The sequence below is a fragment of the Hakea prostrata genome, chromosome 11 (genome assembly GCF_041222555.1).
Source record: "Hakea prostrata isolate BN-2017 chromosome 11, UWA_Hpros_2, whole genome shotgun sequence".
NCBI lineage: Eukaryota > Viridiplantae > Streptophyta > Magnoliopsida > Proteales > Proteaceae > Hakea > Hakea prostrata.
Window position 1 is genome coordinate 9,606,577 of NC_142610.1, and position 21,400 is coordinate 9,627,976.

Here is a 21,400-nt window from a genome sequence, read left to right on the forward strand (position 1 = left end):
GCTTGCTCAAAGGCTTGTTTTGCATCACTAATCATGAAGACAGAATTTTCTCCAAAACAAACCTGGTATTCACAAAATTGCCTTAATTGCATACTGTGAATGCAGTAAATTCTCCTAACTCAGCTATGTCACTACTCAGAGTTGATTTTGCAGAAAACTGGAATACAGAAACTATCTCCAGCTAAGTCCTCATCTATTCTGCCATCATCCTCGTCCTCCTCCATAGACCTCTCATAATCATCTTCAGCTTCTACCTCATGCTCTTCATTTTTCTCCATCTTGGCCTTGTTCTTCAAACAAGTGCTCAGCACCACAGTTTCTTCAGGGGGATTTCTCCAAGTCCTTCCCAGCTTTGCCATGTTCCCTTGCCAATGCTCCTCCTCAGAATGTTGCTTTCTCTGTGCGTCCCTTATCAAGCTCAGTCTTGAGCATTCAAAAACAATTTCAAGTGAAGTAAAAGCTTAATGTCAGTCATATTCATCTTCCTGATTAAATAAAAAAGTAGAAGAGAAGAATGAATATAGTTATACCTGTAAATTGTCCTTCAACAGAATTGATGAATGAAAGATTAGATTTTGCCTTTGGTTGTGTGGTGATTCTGAATCTCTCTCTGCTTTGGTGATTTTGCAAGCCTTAACTGTAATTGCAAGTGAGCTGCTAGGTTGTGCAGTACCAGCATCACTGTAGAAACCAATGAAGAGATGCAAAAGGGAATCAGGTCTTTCTTCACCAAAAAAAAAAAAAAAATCAGGTCTTTCACTTTATAGAGGGATAGGGACAATCATTTCAAAAAGACTATCTAGAGGAGAGGGGTGTACGTCGGCCCTAATGATTTTTTTTTTTTTTTTTTGGGTAAAAGGACCTAATGACTTGAGGTTGTCTTTGTCCATCTCAGAGTCCAAATAGTGTCTAGGCTAAAAATCTTGGCTCTAAGGGCAGGTCAGGGTCATGTCAAGGTGGCCTTAGATTAGGGTCAAGTTGGGATTAGGTCAAATGTTTGACTTAGCCCGCGCCGAATCATCTTACCACTTTGTAAGTTATTTTTTGATAAACAAGAAAGGGGGGATCTGGTAGTAGGGCTTGGTATAGTAGAAATGATTATACACCACCAACACCCACAAACCAAGTAAATAATATGAAACTGTTATGATACAAAAACAATACTATCAATATCAAATTGTTTTGATATACATATTATTGTACCAATATTTTGTTTATAGCATCTATCAATACCAATAGTCTGTATCATACCCACACACGTTAATTAAGAACCATGTATTAGGTTAGGACTAAGGTCAAGTTTTAATGCTTGATCTAACATGGATTGATAGTCCAATAGAGTCATAGTCAAAGTCAAGATCAAATTAGGGTATTTAGTTAGGATTTTAAAGGTCTAACTGAACCCAAACCCTATTATTGCCCTAATAAGACTGTGAAGGTGGTATGACCATCTTGTAAACTCAACTCAAATGAGGCTATAGCAATTGGGAGCTCTCTTTTCACAAGGAATGTTTCACTTATCCCACTTTGTCTTATTTGTGATTATGGTTTGGAGAATGTATGTCATGCTTTGTTTTTTTTGTCATTATACAAAAGAGTGTTGGAGATTACCCCCCCTCTTTATTAATACATTTGACTTCCTAGGATCTAATTTTTATGATTGGATGGAATTTATCAAAACAACACAAGGGCTATGACAATATTACTTCAATAAATTAGATGTGATGTGTCCTAGTTTGGTGTATATGGAATACTAGAAATGCGGCTCTATTTCGAGGGGTGGATGCTTCCATAATACATTTAATGACTATTTTTTACTATTTATATGCAGATAAACAATTTCATATCATAGAGTCTTAAAGAGCTATGAGGATCCTCATCCAAAGCCTAGCTATGTCATCTCCGAAGAACTTGCTCTCTTTCAAAATTTTGTAGATGATTCTTGGGATAACACTACACACAAAGGAGGTAGAGGTTGCATCATATGGGATTACAATGACGATTTTGTGGCAGCTCAAAGCAAATTTGGACATAGTTCTCGGCATCTTTAGTTGAACTTGAAGCCATTATAGATGGCATTCTTCTTGGCTCTTCTTTAGGAGCTGTTGACTTGCATATCTATTTGGATTGTTTACCTATTATCAATGCTCTCCCTGGTCTCCAATCATTTCTAAATTGGATATGCCGTAATTTAGTTTTGAAATTTTTGATTTTTGATTTTTGATTTTTGTTTGCCAACCCTGGTTTCCAAGGCTTGCCCCGACATCCGGGCGGGGGTCCACCGGCGTGGTGGGTGAGTCACCCAGCGGGATTTTTTTGCATCCACAAGGTTTGATACCGGAACCTTGCTTAAGCGGACCAAGTTGCTTAGTAGGGTCTCTTTTAGTTATTCTTAGGATTGGCAATAGTTTTGCTGATTTTCTAGCTAGGGGTACTTGTACATTTTCATTAAATAGGTCTTGGTGGGGGTATTCCTCCTTTAATCTGTTCATTGTGGATACTTCTCATTTGTATAAGTCTTTAGACGTTAACTATTTCATTTAATACATTACAAACTTTATGTTTTGACCAAAAAAACAAACTCAATAATGTTAAATAACTCTCTAGATGTAATGACAAAACACAACAAGGTAACATACTATGTTAGATATAACTGTTCAGATTTTCTTGGTCTAGTTATTCTCAATTACCAAAAGAATGGTACTTAATTAGCAGCATTAGCTTTGCTTTCCATTCCATTCATGGAGTTGTTCTATCCCAATCTCTTTGGACTCAAATCCTACCTGCAACATCAATAGAAAAAGAACCCCCTTAATGGTTTGACGTAAGCTTTCCTAGTGGCCATAAATTTTTACTACTACTTAAGTTTTATATTGAAATCAACAATAAGGGTTCCATACATATATAAATATTATGAATGCTCATTGTCATTAAGTAAATTAATACATTTTCTATTATCGCTTTGGTATTTTAAAGTTCAACTATTTTTTTACTCGACAAACTCTATCCACGCAAATGAAAAAAAAGAAAGTGACATTGATATATGTTATTAACTACTTCAATATTTTATTGAGAAATAAAAAATATAAATATAGAAACGTGATGTGTTGGGATTCTAGCTTGAACAATTCTCATTTAAACAATTTATTATTATTATGGAAAATTGGCAAAATGCACCTTAAAATTATATGAAATTGGTATTGACCTCCTAAAATGTCTTGTCACGTTGTTAGATTTGGTTAAGGCACGGTTAGATAATTTCATAATTTTTATATTTATCTTAATGTCTTGTAACTTTACAGTATTGATCTTAGTAAAATAGAATTTTAAAATTTATTTTCTTTATTCTTCCATGAGTTTCTTCTTGTTCTTCTATTCGTTATCTGACTTTATAAGATATATATAAGAATAAAACTCAAGATATACTTATCATTTCCTCTGACCAACTAACAGTTCTCATGTTAATGGGTAATTTTCATTTGGAGTTCCTAAGGTTTAGTCTAAGTTAGTTTTAGTCAAAGAAAATGATATTTTGTATTTGTCTCCCCTAGCATATAATCTACACCAGTTATCCTCTAATGTACACACGAACCCCACACGTTAGAAATTCCCACCCCACCTTTCTCTCTATCCAAACGTTTTTCATTAAACTTATATAACTTTACTTACAAGGACCTATAAACCCAAATGGTGAAAGACAAGAGAAGCAAGAAACATGGTTTCTACAGCCTTGTGGGAAGCTATCTCTAAGAAAAAACCATACCATGGAGAGCTTCCAGGATCCTAACAACCATATGAATCTACCAGTCAACTAATCTTTTAAATTAATCACCATTAGAAAGCCTGCAAGCCCCATAGCATTTGATTAGGTCATTCACTGTGGACGTAACACCTACAATTAGGTTATTTGAAAGAAAAAAAACACAAGACAAATCATATATATCAAACCATTTCTTTGAAAATAGTATTCCAACAACCAGGGAAATTTTCAGCACTCCCTAGTTATCCCTAAAATTGATTAATGTTACTTTTTGAGTTATTCAATTTATCAATTAGACTCTCTATCGGATGAAAATATATTAAAGACACCCCCAACCGTTAGGAAATCACAATCTAAGTACTGATGTAAGCAAGTTAAACATTTTAAAATGGTAAGAAAACCTTTAACTCCCTCTACCATTTGCTACTTTTTCTTCTCTCAATCATAAATCACACAAAATTTGGAAGATATGGTTCATAGATAGTATTTTTAACTTAGGATGTGGAAGTAATATTGAAAATGGTTAACTAATCGAGACTAACCGTGTTAGTAATAAGGAGTTTGACTAATAAATTCAGTAACTAAGGAGTTTGACTAATAAATTTTGAGGGCTAACTCAGGGATGTAACATTAATATTGAAACGGCTAATCCAGGGTATCGTGAAAAAAAATACTGAAACATCTATAGATTTCCAAACGGATAATAGAAAATCAGGCTATATTCACTATGTTTTTATAAAACCTAATAAAAATGATTTTGATGGATCATATATGATTTTAATTCCAACTACTTGTTGATTGAATCTCTTCACCTTTTGTTTGTTACTTCCTTTCTGGGTACGGAATGGTTCAGATAGAAACTGAATTAGCTAGGTCTTCCAAATTAAATAACCAGTTCACTATAAAGCAAAAAGACCGGCATTAGCAGTGCAAAGAAGGGAACACCAGCAAAGATATTTCTTGGAAGAGAAACTGGAAGGGAAGTCTGTTTATCATCTGGGTTCCATGGATATGTTTTCTGAGCTTATGGGTTTTGTAGGGATTCTAGAAGAATCCCTGAAAATATTACTTACAAGTGGAAGTTTAATGGCTTCGACCACCCTTGTAACCCTAATTCCCAATTTTCTTCTCTTCTTAAGCAACATCTTCTCCATCAAGTTACTGGTATTTGATTTGTTTGCCAAGTCTCATCTCTTAACTACAGTTGATCAGTTTGATGATGTGGATTTCTTTGAGCTGGTTTTTTCCATAAAAGAAGACATCCAAGTTCTTTCAGGAGTGAAGTTAATCTTCTTCCTTAGTTACTCACTCGTCACACTTTTCTCCATTGTAGCTCTACTTCTAGCATCAACAATTTCGCGTTCAAGTAAGAATTTCGAGTCCAAGCAGTTGCTTTCAGGGATTGATACATGGCCTCTTCCGTTGATTACTTGGATATATGCTACTCTAACGGGTGTTTGCTATACTCTATTTCTTGTGGGTCTTCTGGGTTTTCTAATGGTGATTTCAGATGGTATAATTGCCTCAGTTTTTGCCTGCATAGTACTAGTTATTCTCTCTATCTCTTTATTTCTGCATTCAGTAGTTGTTTGGACATCAGGTCTTGTGGTTTTTGTGGTTGAGGAGAGCTGTTATGGAATTGAAACAGTTGAGAGAGCTGAAGATTATATGCTAGGAGGAACACTGAATGGGTTATCTCTTAATCTTCTTACCATGGTGGCTAGTGTTATCATGCTCATTGCTTGCCAATTGCTTACCTTTAACCAGAGATTAGTAACTAGCTTTATAGTTGGTTTGGTTATCATAAATATGGTATCCTTGATGAAGATCTTCAGTTTCATGGCACATATGGTTTTCTACTACCAGTACAAGAAGAACCATGAAGATGAGCTAGAGCTGCCATTGCAGATGGGCTATATTAGCTTAATTGATGCCTTTGTCTAGCTGCCCAGGTTGTGTTTTCTTCTTCTTCTTCTTCGTCTTCTTTTTACTGTACAAATGTTGTTTCATTGCTTTCTTGTAATTCTCAGAAGAAGTAATGCAGATCACACAACAAGTGATTCTGGGGTCCTTCGAAAAGTGTTGGTACTATTTATTTCTTAATCAAAGGGAAGTTGAAAAGTTCTAATTCTCAACCCTAACTTGTACCAATAAAATGTTAGAGATTTCAATGGTAGTTAAAACTTTATATTCATCTTGACATTCATATCTATCTAGAAGAAACTATATTAAAAATGTAAGCATTTGAAAACTACTTAAAATTTAATTAAATATTATCAAAACCCATCTCAGTATAATCAGATGAGTATAGAAATGCCGCTATCCAATACATATTGGATCAATATCATATCTATTTACTTACCCAAAAAAAAATGTCATATCTATTTATATCTCCACTTAAGATAAAATAAATATTAAGAGATGCTATTTGAGCCAAAAGGTGTATATTATGGCTCCTCATAGAGAAATATAAGTAGAAAATAAAAGAAAATTTGAGAGGTCACTACAATACTATACTTGCTCAAAAACCCTCTTCGAAAATTTTGTTTTAAGAAAAAGGTTCTTATCTACTATGAAATGATAATCAATCTATCCCATTTCTCATTAGCATGCGTAGAAGTACGAGTAGAATGCCCAACTCCCAACCTTTATTATAATATGTTTTGTTACCTTATTTAGATTATATATATTTTACACATAAAATAAAAGTTAAATAAAAATTTTAGAGACACTTTAAAATAACTAAAGCGATTATTAAATTACCTAATCATGATTTTCAAAATCTGCTAACCGAGTACACTATTGTGCAAATTTAAGAAACTTTTGGAGATGATTGCCAATTTAGCATAATTATGGGGTGCTTGTGCTTTTTGCTAAATCTCTTAGCTGGGTGTTCTTGAACCTTTTTCATAAAAAAGAAGAAGAAACTAAGGAAGCCTCAAAAAAAGCATTTAGACAATTTTGGTGGACAATGAATGTTTAAGGAATAAATGTAAGGTTAGCTTAGTTCTCTGGTAATCAAGTGGGGTTTTCTCTTAAATGTATGTTTCCATTATTGGAAGTTGAGTGATGAGAAACACTTGATTTACTCACTTGGGATAAGTGTTAATTTTTGTTATAATCCCAATCTAATTCTTGAAACCTTTTTCTTTTTGGTACATTTTGAAGCCCAAAGGTCCAAAGAAAAACAGGGCTACAAAGATCATTCAGATTATCCAGCTAAATCTGTCTCAATGATTTCCTCCCCTCTACTTCTAAGGAGGATTATAGAATGAACATCAAGAAATCCTTTAGCCTAACAGAAACCTTTAACATCTAATCAGGTAATAATCTTAAAAATCATATTCATTGGCATGAATCAGGGAATCCACAATGAAGTCCATAATCAGGTGGCTTTCTTTGGATTAATCCCTAATTTTGGGCTTTGATAATTTATGGACCATTCGAGCTCTTAGTTTGATTACAAGCTGATCCTTCATAAGAAATGAGATGAGAAGCTGACTTGCACGGTTGCACCAATGCTTTTAACTAATTAAATCTCAAAGGGTTGCTAAATTGGGAAAAGATCAATGTCTCATATTATGTGGTCAAAAGTTTGAATTTTCTGGGAGTTAGAGGCAAAGCTCCACTTTATATTCAAATTATATGTATAAACTACATCCATAGAACATAGTCAACCTCTACGAAAATGGTCCAGACGAATCTCAATTCAAAAAAAAAAAAAAATTAACAGTCACTGCTAGGTATTCAAAACAAACCACTTTATTAGGGGACTGATTCCAGACTGGGTTCTACCAGAAAGAAGGAAAAAAATTCAGAAAACCTTCCTGATTTGGTTGGCGAACCTTCACATCTGTTCACATCTTGATTAGTTGATCAATTGAGTTGGAACTGGGTATTTACTATTAACATATACGTTCTCAACCTAACTTTGATCCATTGTCCTCCATAATTTTGGTAGTTGTTGATGCTTAGAAAATTTTCTTCCCTGATGGGTCCCAAGTTGAATATTCAATCAGTCTAAGATGTTGGTTCGTTATCATCAAGGTTGTTGGCTGGCTTATTGTTTATATTTCTATTTCTATTATTTGTCAAGAACTTGTGTCTGTTGAAGATTCTAACAAATATATCAGGGACCCAATATGATTTTGTAGAAAATTAGTAAATAAAAGGTTGAAGTCTGGCTTTAGTGGCTACAACTTTTGGCTTATTATGACTGTAAGGAATAGGCCTTTTTTTGGTCCCTTGGGGCCTAATTCAACTACATGACTTGGCTGGCTTAGCTACCAATTGTGACTTATAAATCAATCTCTCAATCTTATTTTGATAATATTCCTTCTAGGATAATATATGCCGACTACCGGTCTAGCCATTGATTCAAGCATGAACCTATTAAACCGGAAGTTTGATTGGGGTTGGTGTGAACTTGACAACAGCATGTCTAATGTACTCGTCTGTAAGTATTTCCAATCAAAACTGAGACGACGATACCCATTTTGGTGTCGCTTGCAATCTGATTCTATCATCCGAGGCAGCCCGTTGATCAACACGATCGGCCTGCTCTGACTTTTCTTTGATTTATTGGGGGATTCATCTTTGATTCAATGAACCCACATTTGATCCAAGTATTCGATCCAATCAGAGGTCTAACCAGTGATCCAACCAGTTGGTTTGATTGGCAAATAAAGAATAACTATAGAGCCTTCAATATAGAATGGTCAATATTTATAAGCAAACTTAAATCCAAATCAAAGCAAATGTGAGTTGTTTAATAGCTATAAGACAGTACTGTCTTTGTCAGTACAGACTCGGTAATCACAAAATATCCATCATCACCTAATGAAGTCATGATTAGAATTCTTCTCTGACTGGATGGATTGGAACCAAAGCAATAATTCATCCAATGGGTTCAGTATATATAAGAAAAAAAAAGAGCTACACCTGCAGGAGCTGATAAAATTCTTGCTCTTCAATTGATCTCCATGAAGTCCTCCGAAGTGATTAGTGTTATTGGAATTGTAAAGGAAGCTTTCAGAATCTATCACAGAAATGGGAAGTTTATGGTCTTCATTACTGTTCTCATCCAATTGACTTTCTCTTTCTTGGCTTTGGCAAATATCTATTCTCTCCAGCCATTCATTTCTGGTTTGTTCACCAAAGTACTTCAGTTGAAGCACAGAGACAAAAGAAGCTTCAAACACTTTGAGTCATCACTCAAGGTAGAGAGAGAGATCATTCTAATCACTGCAGTTGAATTGATCTTCTTGATTGCTTACTCAGCTGCTTTGCTATGTTCTGTGGTAGCAACAACATATCTTGCAGCTTCCTCTTACCGAAAGAGAGATTTCAATTTCAAGGAATTATTTTGGAAGATCCAGAAAACCTGTGCAAAACCCATGATCAGTTGGTTCTTTATGGCTCAATTGGGTGTGGGTTATACTGTACAAGTGCTTGCTTTGCTTTCTATCTTTCTGGTTCTTACAAACGGTTCTCTTGTGTTTGCCCTACTGGGTGTTGCCCTAATTTTCTTATCACTTTTCTTCAATCTCTATGTTGCTGGAGTTTGGATAATTGGTCTTGTGAATTCAATACTGGAGAACATCTATGAAGTACCTCCAATAGGAGAAGACGATGAACTCATTGGAGGAAGGATGGTAAGAGGATATGCTATCAACCTTCTCTTCATGCTGATCACTCTGCTTATATTTGTTTGTTCTAAGATAAGATCATCAAAAGAGATTATAGCTCCTGGTTTAATCACAGTTTTGGTAGTGGTAAACATGATTTGCTTGGTCAAGATTTTCAGTTTTACAGCTTACACTGTATTCTACTTCCGGTGTAAGAAGATTTCTGGAGAGGAAGAATTAGGTCTGAAGACAAACAAGAGGGATCATAATGGGTCCTTATGCTAGTAAAAGCCCTTGACCTTCAATACCACCATTTTTTTTTCCTTTTTCCTTTTTATATTTTACATTTTTTTATGAGATGTAATTTGAATGTCTCTGGTTTGAAGGACGGAAATGGACAAATTACATTTACACCCTGTGAAGTTTGTAAAGTATTACGTTCAATCTTATTATTATTATTATTTTTTGGAATTCATGTCTCGTGTGTTGTATTTTTATAAGAATCATTTAATGGCACCAAGGAGATCTGAACTCTTGATTTTTTTTATTATGAAGTATTGGTTTTTGCCAACTAAAATCTCTTGGAATCACCACTTTAATTTCTTGTGTTTAATACTATTAGTTTTAAGAGTAAATTATACTGACACTCCAAAATAGAGGCCTTAAAGCACCTCCACTTTATGTTTGAAAAACACAAACACTTCAAAATTGGATTTTCATTGGACACATTAGTCTAATTTGTCACTTAAAACCATTAAATCATTGTTTATTTTTTTTTTCCTTCATAAAGCAAGGTGTCAATGCTTTAAGACTTCCATTTTGAGATAACGATGCAATTTGTTCTATTAAATAAGAAAATACATAACTGTCCTTATTAATTTTCTTATAACTGATGAGAAAAATATCAAAAAGAAACCCAAACAAACAATGTCATGTACAAAGTTCCCCAACTTCTCGATTCAATTCGGAAAGAAAAAAAAATTCATACTTCTTGCAAAGTATAGAAGGGTAATGGGATTTTTTTTTTTTTGGTAATGGGTAATGGGAATTTTGAAAATACAATAATGTAGAGTCACTATTTATCCCATTATTCTAAAAGTAGAGATATGGTTGGTAGATAATTTGAAAAATAGAGAGCATAAATGCAATAACAAAATTCAAAAGATATTCACATAATAATTTACAAACTGAAGGATATAGATGTAATGCAACTGTTTTGGACATAAATATAGCATTCTTGGCTTCTTCAGGAGTCTGAATCACCTAACTGCAAGTAGGTTGAAGTGATACATCTGTGATTTTTGTTTCCGCAGATGGGTTTTGGACAATAAATATTTAAAATGTGGTTAGGTAACGGCTTTTGCTTCTGAAAATGGCTTCTTTTGGTTCTATATTGTTTTGCAAGTTGGATTATTGAAGTTCATCTAATCAAACGTGAAGTGTACACATACAGGTAGGTGATGTGGTCTTTTCATGCTCAATTAATGGTTGTAGGTGGCAGAGAAGAGCACAACTCAGCTTCACGTACAAGATGGGTTTTCAGGCCCTGAAAGCAACCACACTTGAAACCAAAAGAATTTATTTGGACGGATTCGGATAATACCCTATCGATTTTAGAACGAATTTTGTCGGATTCGGATAATAATTGAATAATTATTTTTCTTAAATAGATTATTCTAAATCCGTATAAATACAGATTGAATACAAGTTTTCGACTACCCTGTTGATATCTTTACCATTTTATTTGTGAAAGTTATGTTTGAAATTTAAGAATTTAGTAACTATGGTATTTATTTTAGTAGAGAATCTAGAAAAATAGTCATATATTCAAGTAAAAGGTCTATAAAAATAAGAAAACAAATGTAAATAAGTAATCTAATCGGATAATTTTATCGGACAGATAATAACCGGTAAGAAAGGGGCAATACCATATCCGCATCCTATTAGTAATAAGACGGATTCGAATACCCCTAAACAAATGCGGATGCAAATTCGGAAGCGGATTTCGGTTATCCATTTACACCCTTACATATATTAGTGTATAGAAAAATATCAGACAAACGAAAGGAGTAATATATCTCATATATATGCCACAGTAATTAATTTCTTTAAAAATAATAAAAAATAAAGTTACTAGTAGATCTTATAATATTTTGTCTATAGAGTTTCATATTTGGTCAAACTTGTTATATTTAGATTGATTCAGCTCTCAATGAGATAAACTCATCCCAAATAATACTCGTAGGTGACGATTAGAAATATTGGGAAGACAAATAATATTTAAAACTATGTAATATAAAGTAGTGAATACAAATGAATTAAGCAAACACAAAGAAATGTTTAAAAATTGTGATGGTTATTAAAAATGCTAATCACGTGAGGCATTTTAAGAGTACTTCATCTCCTTTTTATGTTTTTTTCCTGGTAATTTAGAGCTACTTTGTTCATACATTATGTATTATTTTTTCTTTGAAAAAATCTAGGGGGACCCTAAGATAATTGGTGAAAAATATAGATATCCCAAAACTATTCTAAAATATTAGCAATTACCCTTTTATTTATTAGAAACGTTAATAAGTTAAAGAAAATGACAAATGTTACCTTAGTTTTATTATTCTATATGTTATAAGATAAAATGAAGAATTAAAGAAGAAGGAATTCGTGAAGGGGGAAAATGGCAAAATTTAAGACTCAATTTTTTTAAGGACAATATTGTAAAGTCACAAGAGATTAAGGATAATATAGAAAATTATCTGACATTGACTAACAGAATTTGCTAACGTAAGTGTACCATTGTGAAAATGTAAGAGATATTTTGAGGTGTCTCTTGTTAAATTTATATATTTTTGGGGTGTTTGTGCTTTTCGTCAATTGTCTTTGGGTGTCTCTAACATTTTCCTATATTTTTTTTTCTCTTTCTTCTTTTAGGAAATACATTATGAATGATTAAAGATAATAAATATTAGACAAAATTTGCATTAATAATTGGAATGTTTGTGGCTGTTGTCTATAGGAACTAATGTATTGATTATAGTTTAACACAATGATTTTCAATTTAACTTAAAAATAAGTTTGATATACTTGAGGCAATTGAAATATTACTAATTTATAAGACGAAAATCTCAGGTAAATTTTTATTTTTAATTCCATAACCATATGAACTAAATTTTACTATTTATTTTTAATGAGTTTAACATTTATCCAGATTGTTCAATTACAAATTTTCATATATTTTAATGTAAATATAAAATATTTGTTATCATTTTTTTTATTATGAATTATAATTTTGAAGTATTGATATATTAAAATTAATTAAATAAATCACAATTTTTACAATTTTAGAGCAAAATTATATTAGAATTATTGTGGTACTAGGTTAATGTGATAAGAAGACCTTTTAACATTTATTGATATTTTAATTTTGGTGAAAAAATGACATTTTTTCTCTTTCACAATAGTATGCAAGTAACTTATCTCCTATAATTTAGAGGAGGGGAGAGAATAACTGATTAGTTAAATTATACACAATGATAAGAAATGAAAAAAAATACATTTACATTGTAAAAAAAAAATCAGGTATTATAAAATTTAATTGACATAGAAAAAAGAAAATATCATCAAGTAATTATGTATTATTGAACACCGTCTCTCCTACTGTTAAGTAAAACATAAACTAATGTTGGATCCCTTTAGTGCAATAAATTGCGTTTAAATCCAGAGCAATTAACATTGTTTCCATGTTAAGTTTTTTTTCATATTTCAAACCTGTTGCCACCAAGTGCCCCTCATATTATTTAATGACCAAATAGCCCCCTCTGTGAAAAAATGGAAAACGACTTCAATTACTTTGAAACTTTGACGTAATTTGTTGCACAATAAGAACCCAACATTAGTTTATACTCTATTTAATAATACATAATTACTTGATAATATTTTCTTTTTACTTGATTTTATGCTATGATTCTAATTCCTAACAAAAACCATGGCTCTTGATTCTCAGGCAACACCCTCGTTTGATCAAAATGTTACTCTCCATCTTCCTGTGCAACTCTCACCGCACTTCCACTCGACGTCTGCAACCCTCACTGTGATGACTCATACGTGCGACATAGACCCCAATAGAAAATATATAAGGCCCAGCAGAAAAGAAATAGGAGATATGGACTTTATTCTTATATGACTGAGACAAATAAGCCTCATCAATTGAAGTCTCACTGCTCACCATTTCCAAAGTTCAAGTAGATCAACTAATTACCAAGCAAATAGCAGATATGGACTTTATTCTTATGCTTAAAGATTGAAAGGTCACCATTTCCAAAGTTCAAGTAGATCGAATAGCAGATATGGACTTTACTCTTATGCTTAAAGATTGAATGGTAATTCTTTTTTGGTACGCTGGTGACAGCCTTCAATGTAACGAGAAAACTCGCTCCAGAAGGGGGAACCAGCACCTTAAAATCACGAATCCATAGCAGAAATAGATTGATTTTGAGTCTATAATCATTTTTTAATTCTAAACATTGCATATATTATTAATACAGGGGAAGGTGATGCAGTAATTTTTAAAGGTAAACACATGTTCGATGAAATGTCTCAAAGACTCCCAGGGTATTTAATACAGGTGAAAATGGGTTGTTGGCCTGTAGTATTATACGCTAAGACAACTAGCTAAGCTCAATGCATGCTAGGTTGAGCAGCCCAAGTGCAAATTTAACCATCTACAGGTCAGACAGCGCAGAGAGAACACTAATCATAACTACCATTTTAATTATACACTCACAATTCCAAAGGTCTATCGCACTTGATATTATCAAGAAAATTATTTAAACATTCAAATAACAAAAAAAATTGAATGGATCCACGAATGCTTTTGTTAATAAAAAATAACCAAAGGAATACTGTGGGGATCATACAAGGGTACCTGTGCAAGTTCTCATGGTATAGTATCTTTACCCCAAGCAATATAGTTTCAAGAAACCAGATACCCTTAAGATAACTGTAAACTTACAGAGACATATTTAAACTAAAACTAAGTTCATATCTCGTATTCTTCTGCAAGATTCCACTGTTCCAATCAGAAAATTACCTTTTAAAGTTGCAACATATCAACTGAACCCATGTTGACAGACATCAACCAAGTTGCTCCTTTACATTACAAACTTAGGGAGAAGGTAGAAGTAGAACACATCTGCTGCTCATAACTTGATGACTTGTCACCAAATGGAAATATTCATGTGTTGAAGCATACACTGGTTTGCAGCTTACTCAGGATAATCATTTCATATCAAGTTTAAGCATTATATATCAAGCGATCAAGGCTTCACTATTTCCCTGGTTTGGATAAATTTCTGGGAGGTCAGAACTTACAGAGAACTTGACCCATTTCTTTTTCTCAATGTATGTAAGACCAGGCTGCATCACAAAACCGATGAACACAGCTGCAACACTTACTGCTGCGACCTTAACAGAAGCAAGAGCCAAAACCACGCAGATCAACGCAGTTGGAGGAATACACATCAAAATGGCTCCAACTGTCCCCACTGGAATCTTGAATGGCCTTGAGACAGCTGGGTGCTGCATCCTTAACTTTACAAAGGCCACAAATTCCAAAATCATTCCAAAACAGTATAGGAAATTCTCTGCAGCTACAATCTCTTGGAAGCTCAGCCATGACAACAAAATAACCCCCGAGGCAGAGAACAGTATTCCTATCAAAGGGGTTCCATAACGAGACCTCTTGCCAAAGCACTCAGGAAGCATCCCACGCTCTGCCATGCCCAGAAGTTGAAAAGAATCACTGCTCATCTCAGCAATAAACATACCCATATTAGACACTGCAGCAGCCACTTGAACCCACCCTCTCAACCAGACGCCACCTAAGATTTTAGCAATGTCTGAGAAATAACCATCTGTCCACAAATCACGTTCTAGTGGAAGAGCTCCAGTACCAGTTAGTAGGGGGATAAAGTATCCAAGAACAACCAAGATCAAAGCATAAAAGAGAGCCTTTGGAAGAGTTTTCTTTGGCCTGTCGACCTCTCCAGCAAGAGTACTAATTGAGTCCCAGTAGTTCAGATTCCAAAAGAGAGTGTTAAGGTACAAACCCCAGTCAACATGATGCATGTTTACAACTAACCATCTTGATGGTTCAAGTTTAGGGATTGACACAACTCCCATAACCAAAAAAGGTAGCATTGAGAACACCCCTAAGAGGATAGCAGCCCACCCAACAATCGTCAGGCCCCTGTAATTCATATAAGTGAGCGCCAAAGTCAATATTAACACAGCTGCTACCCTTGGTAAACCACCACCCAGAGCCGGGATTGCTGATTTCAGATAATCCAGAAACAGAACAGGGTACAGTGCATTATCAATAACACCGCTTAGCCATTTCATCCAACCTTGCTGAAAACCCCAATATGGTCCAAGAGCTGATGAGACCCAAACAACATATCCCCCATTCTCAGGGAACATGGTACCCATTTCGGCAGTTATTAAGGCTTCAGGAACACTCCATATGAATGGGAAAACAAGAAACCCAATAAGAGCTAGAAGGGGGCCAGCTGCCTGAACACTGTCCTCTATACCGAAGGGCCCCCCAGACACTTCATAAAAGATCAGGAAAACAAGGGGTAAGACAGAAACCTTCTTGTAGTTATCAACCCTGGGAGGAATTGCCTCATCAATTCCCACATATGATGCACCATTGTATTCTCCCATCTGAATGGAAGTCTGTCTATGTGCAATGCTCCTCAACTTCTACAAGCAAAGATTAAATATAATAAGAATCGAGTCTTTTGCAGGTTGCAAAGCAATAAAAAAACTCAAAAACACATCAGCAAGATGATTTAATGATAAAATTAAGAGTCACATATCAGCAATATGGTCACTCTTGCTTTTATCTACTAAATGGGAGAAAGAAATCTATGTATCTCTGTTATAAGAACTGTTTAATGTAAATGATATTTCAAATAAGAACCGCTTTTGCAGTAGGATCAATCAACTGATTGGAAAAATAAGAGAAAATAAAGGTAACAGGAGTTAGCTATCTCAGCCTTGGCCCTCCCACCACATGTCTCAGCTATTGAAAATAACAACATCGGCTATCTCAGCCTGGGCATCTCACCCTTCCCAAGACAATATATTGCAAACAGCAACATAACTTCATTTTTTAAATGAGGCACATCTAAGGACATTACATTCTACTCTCAAGGGTTTAGTCAAAAATAAAAACAATGGCTATGGAAAATCTCTAGAAGAGCTGATACTTGATCCAGAAGTAGTATAACTTTAACAAACAAAACCAGAAGGTAACTAAAAAGGAAATTTTAGCTCATATAGAAACTCTAATTTAGAAACTAGTAACTAATGATTAGCAACTAGGGAAAAGATATCGGAAGCATCTACTCTTGCAAGCAAGCTGTCCATATGAGCCCAAAGTAACATCCATGTGAACAGTAACTCGTGGTACTGTTAACATCAATATTTTTGTTTTCTTTTGGCTTCCATCTTGGCCCCCTTTTCTCCGTCCTCCTATCTAGAATGGGTCTTCAGGATGTGATGCTCCACTAAACCAACCAAAAACCCTGCTACATCATCACACCAAGCTACCTCTCAAAGCAGCTGGATCCCACAACTATACTGGACTTGTTTCAGGGCTTCATTCCCATGGCTACACATGAACTTGTAACCTACGTCAGCTCTCTCCATCTTGAAACAGACTAATTTAGTGTTCTCAAATCAAACAATATGATTAATCTTCGATCAACAGTACAACGTAACAACCATTGATCTTGGCTACCATCTTTCTTTAGCTTTAATACCAAATAATGTAAGGTTACGGAAAGAGTGAGGAGCTCAATCCTATTATCAAAACTGTCCTATCATCTTCTATTTTCATTTTCCTTCATCATCTTTAACTCCAATTGATTTCAGTGAGAGTTCTACTGGGAAACTGAATCAGCAACTTGAATTGATGTTCGACGGTTATATCAAAGCTTGAGGTCACATCGATCCTACTATAGAGGTGGTTCTTACTAGAACTTCTTTTACATTGCTTTTGTCAGATTGAATATCCAGAAAATAATAGTTTTTGCATATTTCACAATCATACCGAATCAAAAAGTGTATGTGCAAAAAGAAAATTTCTCATTCAAACCAGTTGTTCAATGGAAGGGTTCTGGTTAACTGACCTTGCCTAACCAGCCAGTGGGAGAAATTTATGCGTTTCAGCAGTTGCTCTTGTCAGAGGGTTTAGAGTCTCAACTACAAACGTTAGGAACAAAATATTTGCCTATCATTTTTCTCTTGTTTCTCTAGTTGCTCTTGTCAGAGGTTTTAGAGCCTCAACTACAAATGTTAGGAACACAATATCTGCCTATAATTTTTCTCTTGTTTCTCAATAGGAGGTGATATTGAGTTCTAATGCAAAAACGGGTAGTTTATACAATGAGATCATGAAATTTAAACGACAAAGGACACGTAACAGAGATGAGCTCTTTCAAATTTCAATTGTATCGGCAAAATTGAGCAGGTTAGATTTGCAAACTGGGTATAATTTACAAGTTGGACAAACATGCATTGGAAAAGGACACGCTACAGAAAATAATGTAAAATTTTAAAATTCAAAGAACAAGCTACAGAGAGAGGTGAGGGACGTAGATTCCCTTTTTAAGTACCAACAAGGCAACACTTCAATTTGAATAAGTGGAAATTTGGGATATTTTAGTTCTGGCCTTGAGGGAAAAACACAGCAGTTCACAGGTCCTACAAAAGAACTAAGAACCTACTAATTACCCAATTACATCTTATCCCAATCATGAAACTAAAACATGAAAAAGCGTATTACCCAATTTTCACAACAGACAAATGATTCGCAGAGAAAACACATACCAAGGATGCATTTCCACAGTTTAATAGTTTAAACTAAACAGGAATAATGAAACTAAAAGTTTATGCAACAATATTTATGAGCTGCAGCGATTAAATCAGACACATTTTACAAATTTCTACAACAAAATCCATAAAATTTTCAGAGAAAGATGAGTAGATAAAACAGAACAAAGAACTACACATGCGTTCTTCCAAATTTCGCCAAGAAATCTAAATTTAAAGCAAGACAAAGAAATAATATGTATACCCTTTACGACCACCCCCAACAAGGAAAACTTGCTCGATGTGAATCAATCGAACAGCGAGAAGGGGTGGGGACAAGAATTCATCAACGACAGAGAATACAACTTTGATGAAAGAATCACCTAACCATTTCAGGGGGGGGGGGGGGGAAATCGCTACCCAGTTTCCATAGCCGAAACACAGAAGGAATCGTTAGGGCTCGGAGCTTTTATAACCATTCCAAACCACACGAGCTCTGGAAGAAAAAAACATCCTTGGGAATGAGATCTTATTCTCCTCTCTGAAAAAGCTGCTTTAGCCATGGCAGAAGAACAATTACAACATAATTGTATATAACGCTTTTGCGCTTACACTTAAAATGCGCCGGGGGACCACCGTGAAAATATACACCCACCTTCAGAGTCTTAAAGTTTGCCTTACACGCGAGTGTAAATTGATCAGTGTTGTTAGATAAACCGTTAGATTAGAATCTTTGGATTGCAGATGAATTACGAGATTCTAAATGTGTGGCAATGTCTATCTCTGAACCTAGTCTAAGCACTGTTTCTTTTTCCCTTCTTCCACGCTGACTCCGCTTTGTTCGGGGGGTTAGTTATCAGCGGTCGAGCCGGAATGGTTTAACCAAAAATATCTGGTTCTCAGTAGCAACCAAATCAATCACCACAAGGTACAGATACTGGATGACAATCAAATTATCGCATCCAATTATTGTGGGAAAGCATTAATTTGTGGGTCCCACTCTATCTCCTTTCTCAACTTGATAAGCAAGAAGGTTAGGTTGATTTGTTGATTCAGAGATCACCTCTCCATGAGGCTAGAACAGTATATTTTTAAATGATTTTCTATCATATAATATAGCAGAAGGGCCTACCTGTATTTTTGAAAGAAAAAAAAAATCAGAAATAAAAATTTAATGGGTCCCATCATCTATTCTATAGTTCAAAATCGTCAGGAGAGCACATTGTTTTCTCTAACAAGGAGTTGATCCTGGACTCTGATTCATTTCTCTGGCCATAAGTGGAAAAGGAGAAGAAGACGTGCATTTACCGAAAAGATCGATATCATAGCTACAACATGTTGTGCCTTGGAAATTTGATTAGATTTTGAGCTTTGAAGAGAGGAGGAGATGGAGAAAGAAAAGACTGACTTCTTAATGAAAACCAAAAGCAAAGTCAAGTTGGAAAAAATTAGTACCCTATTTAGTTTGGTTATCTAAGGATAAGTGTTGTCAAAGGAGACGTGAGAAAGTACAGACCTTTAACCCATCTACCCAAGAAGATAAATGTTTTGGACTCTCTATGCATGAGATGTGTGTATGAAGTAATAAATGCAAACCCAATTTCTTGGATTCTTGCCCTTGAAGGAGAAGGGCCAGAAGTTATTATTGACTTAAATTGTATCTTTTTCTTTTTTGGGGAAAAAAGAAAATTTAATTGGAGTAGATGGATTTTGCTTCATTTATTGCATGAAGCCAAGAAGTGGGTATTGGTCAATTAAATAGCCTGAGTTTGCTTCCCAATCTCAACAAGAACTAAATTCCTCAAAGTCAGATGCAAGATGTCAAACATCTATTAGGACCAAACATAACAAAACAAGAAGTAGGGATGCATTAGCCACAAATTAAGTGTATTGTTCTTTTCTTTTAGAGGGAATGAGTTATAAGATTCAGTTACGTATAAAATTCTAATTCAAGGGCATTCGTTAGATTTATCTTAGACATTGGATAAGAATATGCCATTTGGTTGAATCCTATAACTTATTGGGGATAGCCCTCTCCGAGAAAAGAATCTAATCTTTTAGCCATGCAGTCAGAATGGATCTCGATTGCTATAAGACTATCAAGTCTCCTATTTATGGGTTTGGAAGTTGCTTTGTTGTTGACCAAGCAAACACATGAAATCCCTTTGAATAGTATAATTTCAAAGCCTACGGACGTTGACGAAATAAGATTCTTCACATTAATTGAACTCCTTATACATCACAAAATATAATTATTCTTGAATTTTTACCCTTGAGCGAGTTTTAATAAATCTAGATGAAGCTGTAACATGTTAGAAGTGCCTCTGTTGTGGATGTAGTTGTTACTGAAGTGGAACATTAGTATCTATGCATACCAATGCACTTAAAAGTAGGCTAAAAGTAAAAAAAAAAAAATCCCTAAGGAATGCAAGGAAAACCCTAAGGTCAGGTATGTAGGGTATCCTCCTAAATTAATTTGGCATAAAATCCTTTATAGAAACTTTTGTTCCTTGATGTCTATTTACAAAAGAGGTTAACCTATGTTTCCTTATAAACATTCTATGAAGAAAAAAGAGAAAAAAAAGGCAAACATCAGCTGTTGAAAAATACCTTAGTAATACTCTTTTTTTGATATTTCAATGGAAAGTTGCCCAATTGTGTGGCTTAATTCAATTAATGGAGTCCAATTTAATGCCTAGCAAAAATATAATATAAGATGTACTTTATAAACACTAAATATAAATTTTTTCATGCATCAACCAAACATTTATTAATCAAGAGCGAAGTGAAATTGCTTCTAGATCCTATGTAGTGAGGTAGTCAGCATTGAGCGACCCCATCTAATTGTTGGATCTTCTTATGGTATCAAAGAGGATCAAAATGTTATCAACATGAAATGATGTCGCAATTGGGTATTGACAAGGATTGACAATAAAGAAGTGGATTTTCTTGATTTCCTTACACTTTGTCCATACCACACCAATTGATAAGACATCGACTTTATATTGATATATATCGACGAGAGACAAAGACATACGTTTGCCCTATCAAAGGACCGGCTCTTTCTGATTTCCGCACCATCTCTAGTGATGTCCATTTCTAAGTTGCTTATAACTAGTGAATATTGCTAAATAAAGAC

The 21,400-nt window shown here is 34.5% G+C and overlaps 3 protein-coding genes across 6 annotated transcripts; 2 read left to right on the top strand and 1 right to left on the bottom strand.

The window, feature by feature from the left end:
- Positions 1-4,765: 4,765 nt before the first annotated feature.
- Positions 4,766-5,704, top strand: LOC148999985 (uncharacterized). The gene has a single exon (XM_089139110.1). It carries the CDS (start codon positions 4,766-4,768, stop codon positions 5,702-5,704), a length of 939 nt encoding a protein of 312 aa, XP_088995236.1.
- A 3,038-nt stretch (positions 5,705-8,742) lies between these two features.
- LOC148999986 (uncharacterized) lies at positions 8,743-9,672 on the top strand. Its single transcript, XM_089139111.1, has one exon. It carries the CDS (start codon positions 8,743-8,745, stop codon positions 9,670-9,672), a length of 930 nt encoding a protein of 309 aa, XP_088995237.1.
- A 4,759-nt stretch (positions 9,673-14,431) lies between these two features.
- Positions 14,432-18,816, bottom strand: LOC148999987 (putative polyamine transporter At1g31830). Of its 4 annotated transcripts, none has more exons than XM_089140506.1 (2): positions 18,682-18,816; positions 14,432-16,143 (listed from the first exon to the last, which is right to left on the bottom strand). In XM_089140506.1, the coding sequence occupies exon 2, from the start codon at positions 16,105-16,107 to the stop codon at positions 14,692-14,694; it is 1,416 nt and encodes a 471-aa protein (XP_088996632.1). In that variant the 5' UTR covers positions 16,108-16,143; positions 18,682-18,816; the 3' UTR covers positions 14,432-14,691. The 4 variants fall into 4 exon arrangements, with proteins under 4 accessions (XP_088996632.1, XP_088996634.1, XP_088996630.1 ...); XM_089140508.1 differs by having other exon boundaries at positions 14,432-16,146; XM_089140504.1 differs by having other exon boundaries at positions 18,527-18,816.
- Between the last annotated feature and the right edge of the window lie 2,584 nt (positions 18,817-21,400).

Excerpts from the sequence above, each read along its gene's own strand:
- LOC148999985 (XM_089139110.1), top strand. The coding sequence starts at position 4,766 with ATGGATATGTTTTCTGAGCTTATGGGTTTTGTAGGGATTCTAGAAGAA.
- LOC148999986 (XM_089139111.1), top strand. The coding sequence starts at position 8,743 with ATGAAGTCCTCCGAAGTGATTAGTGTTATTGGAATTGTAAAGGAAGCT.
- LOC148999987 (XM_089140506.1), bottom strand. The coding sequence starts at position 16,107 with ATGGGAGAATACAATGGTGCATCATATGTGGGAATTGATGAGGCAATT.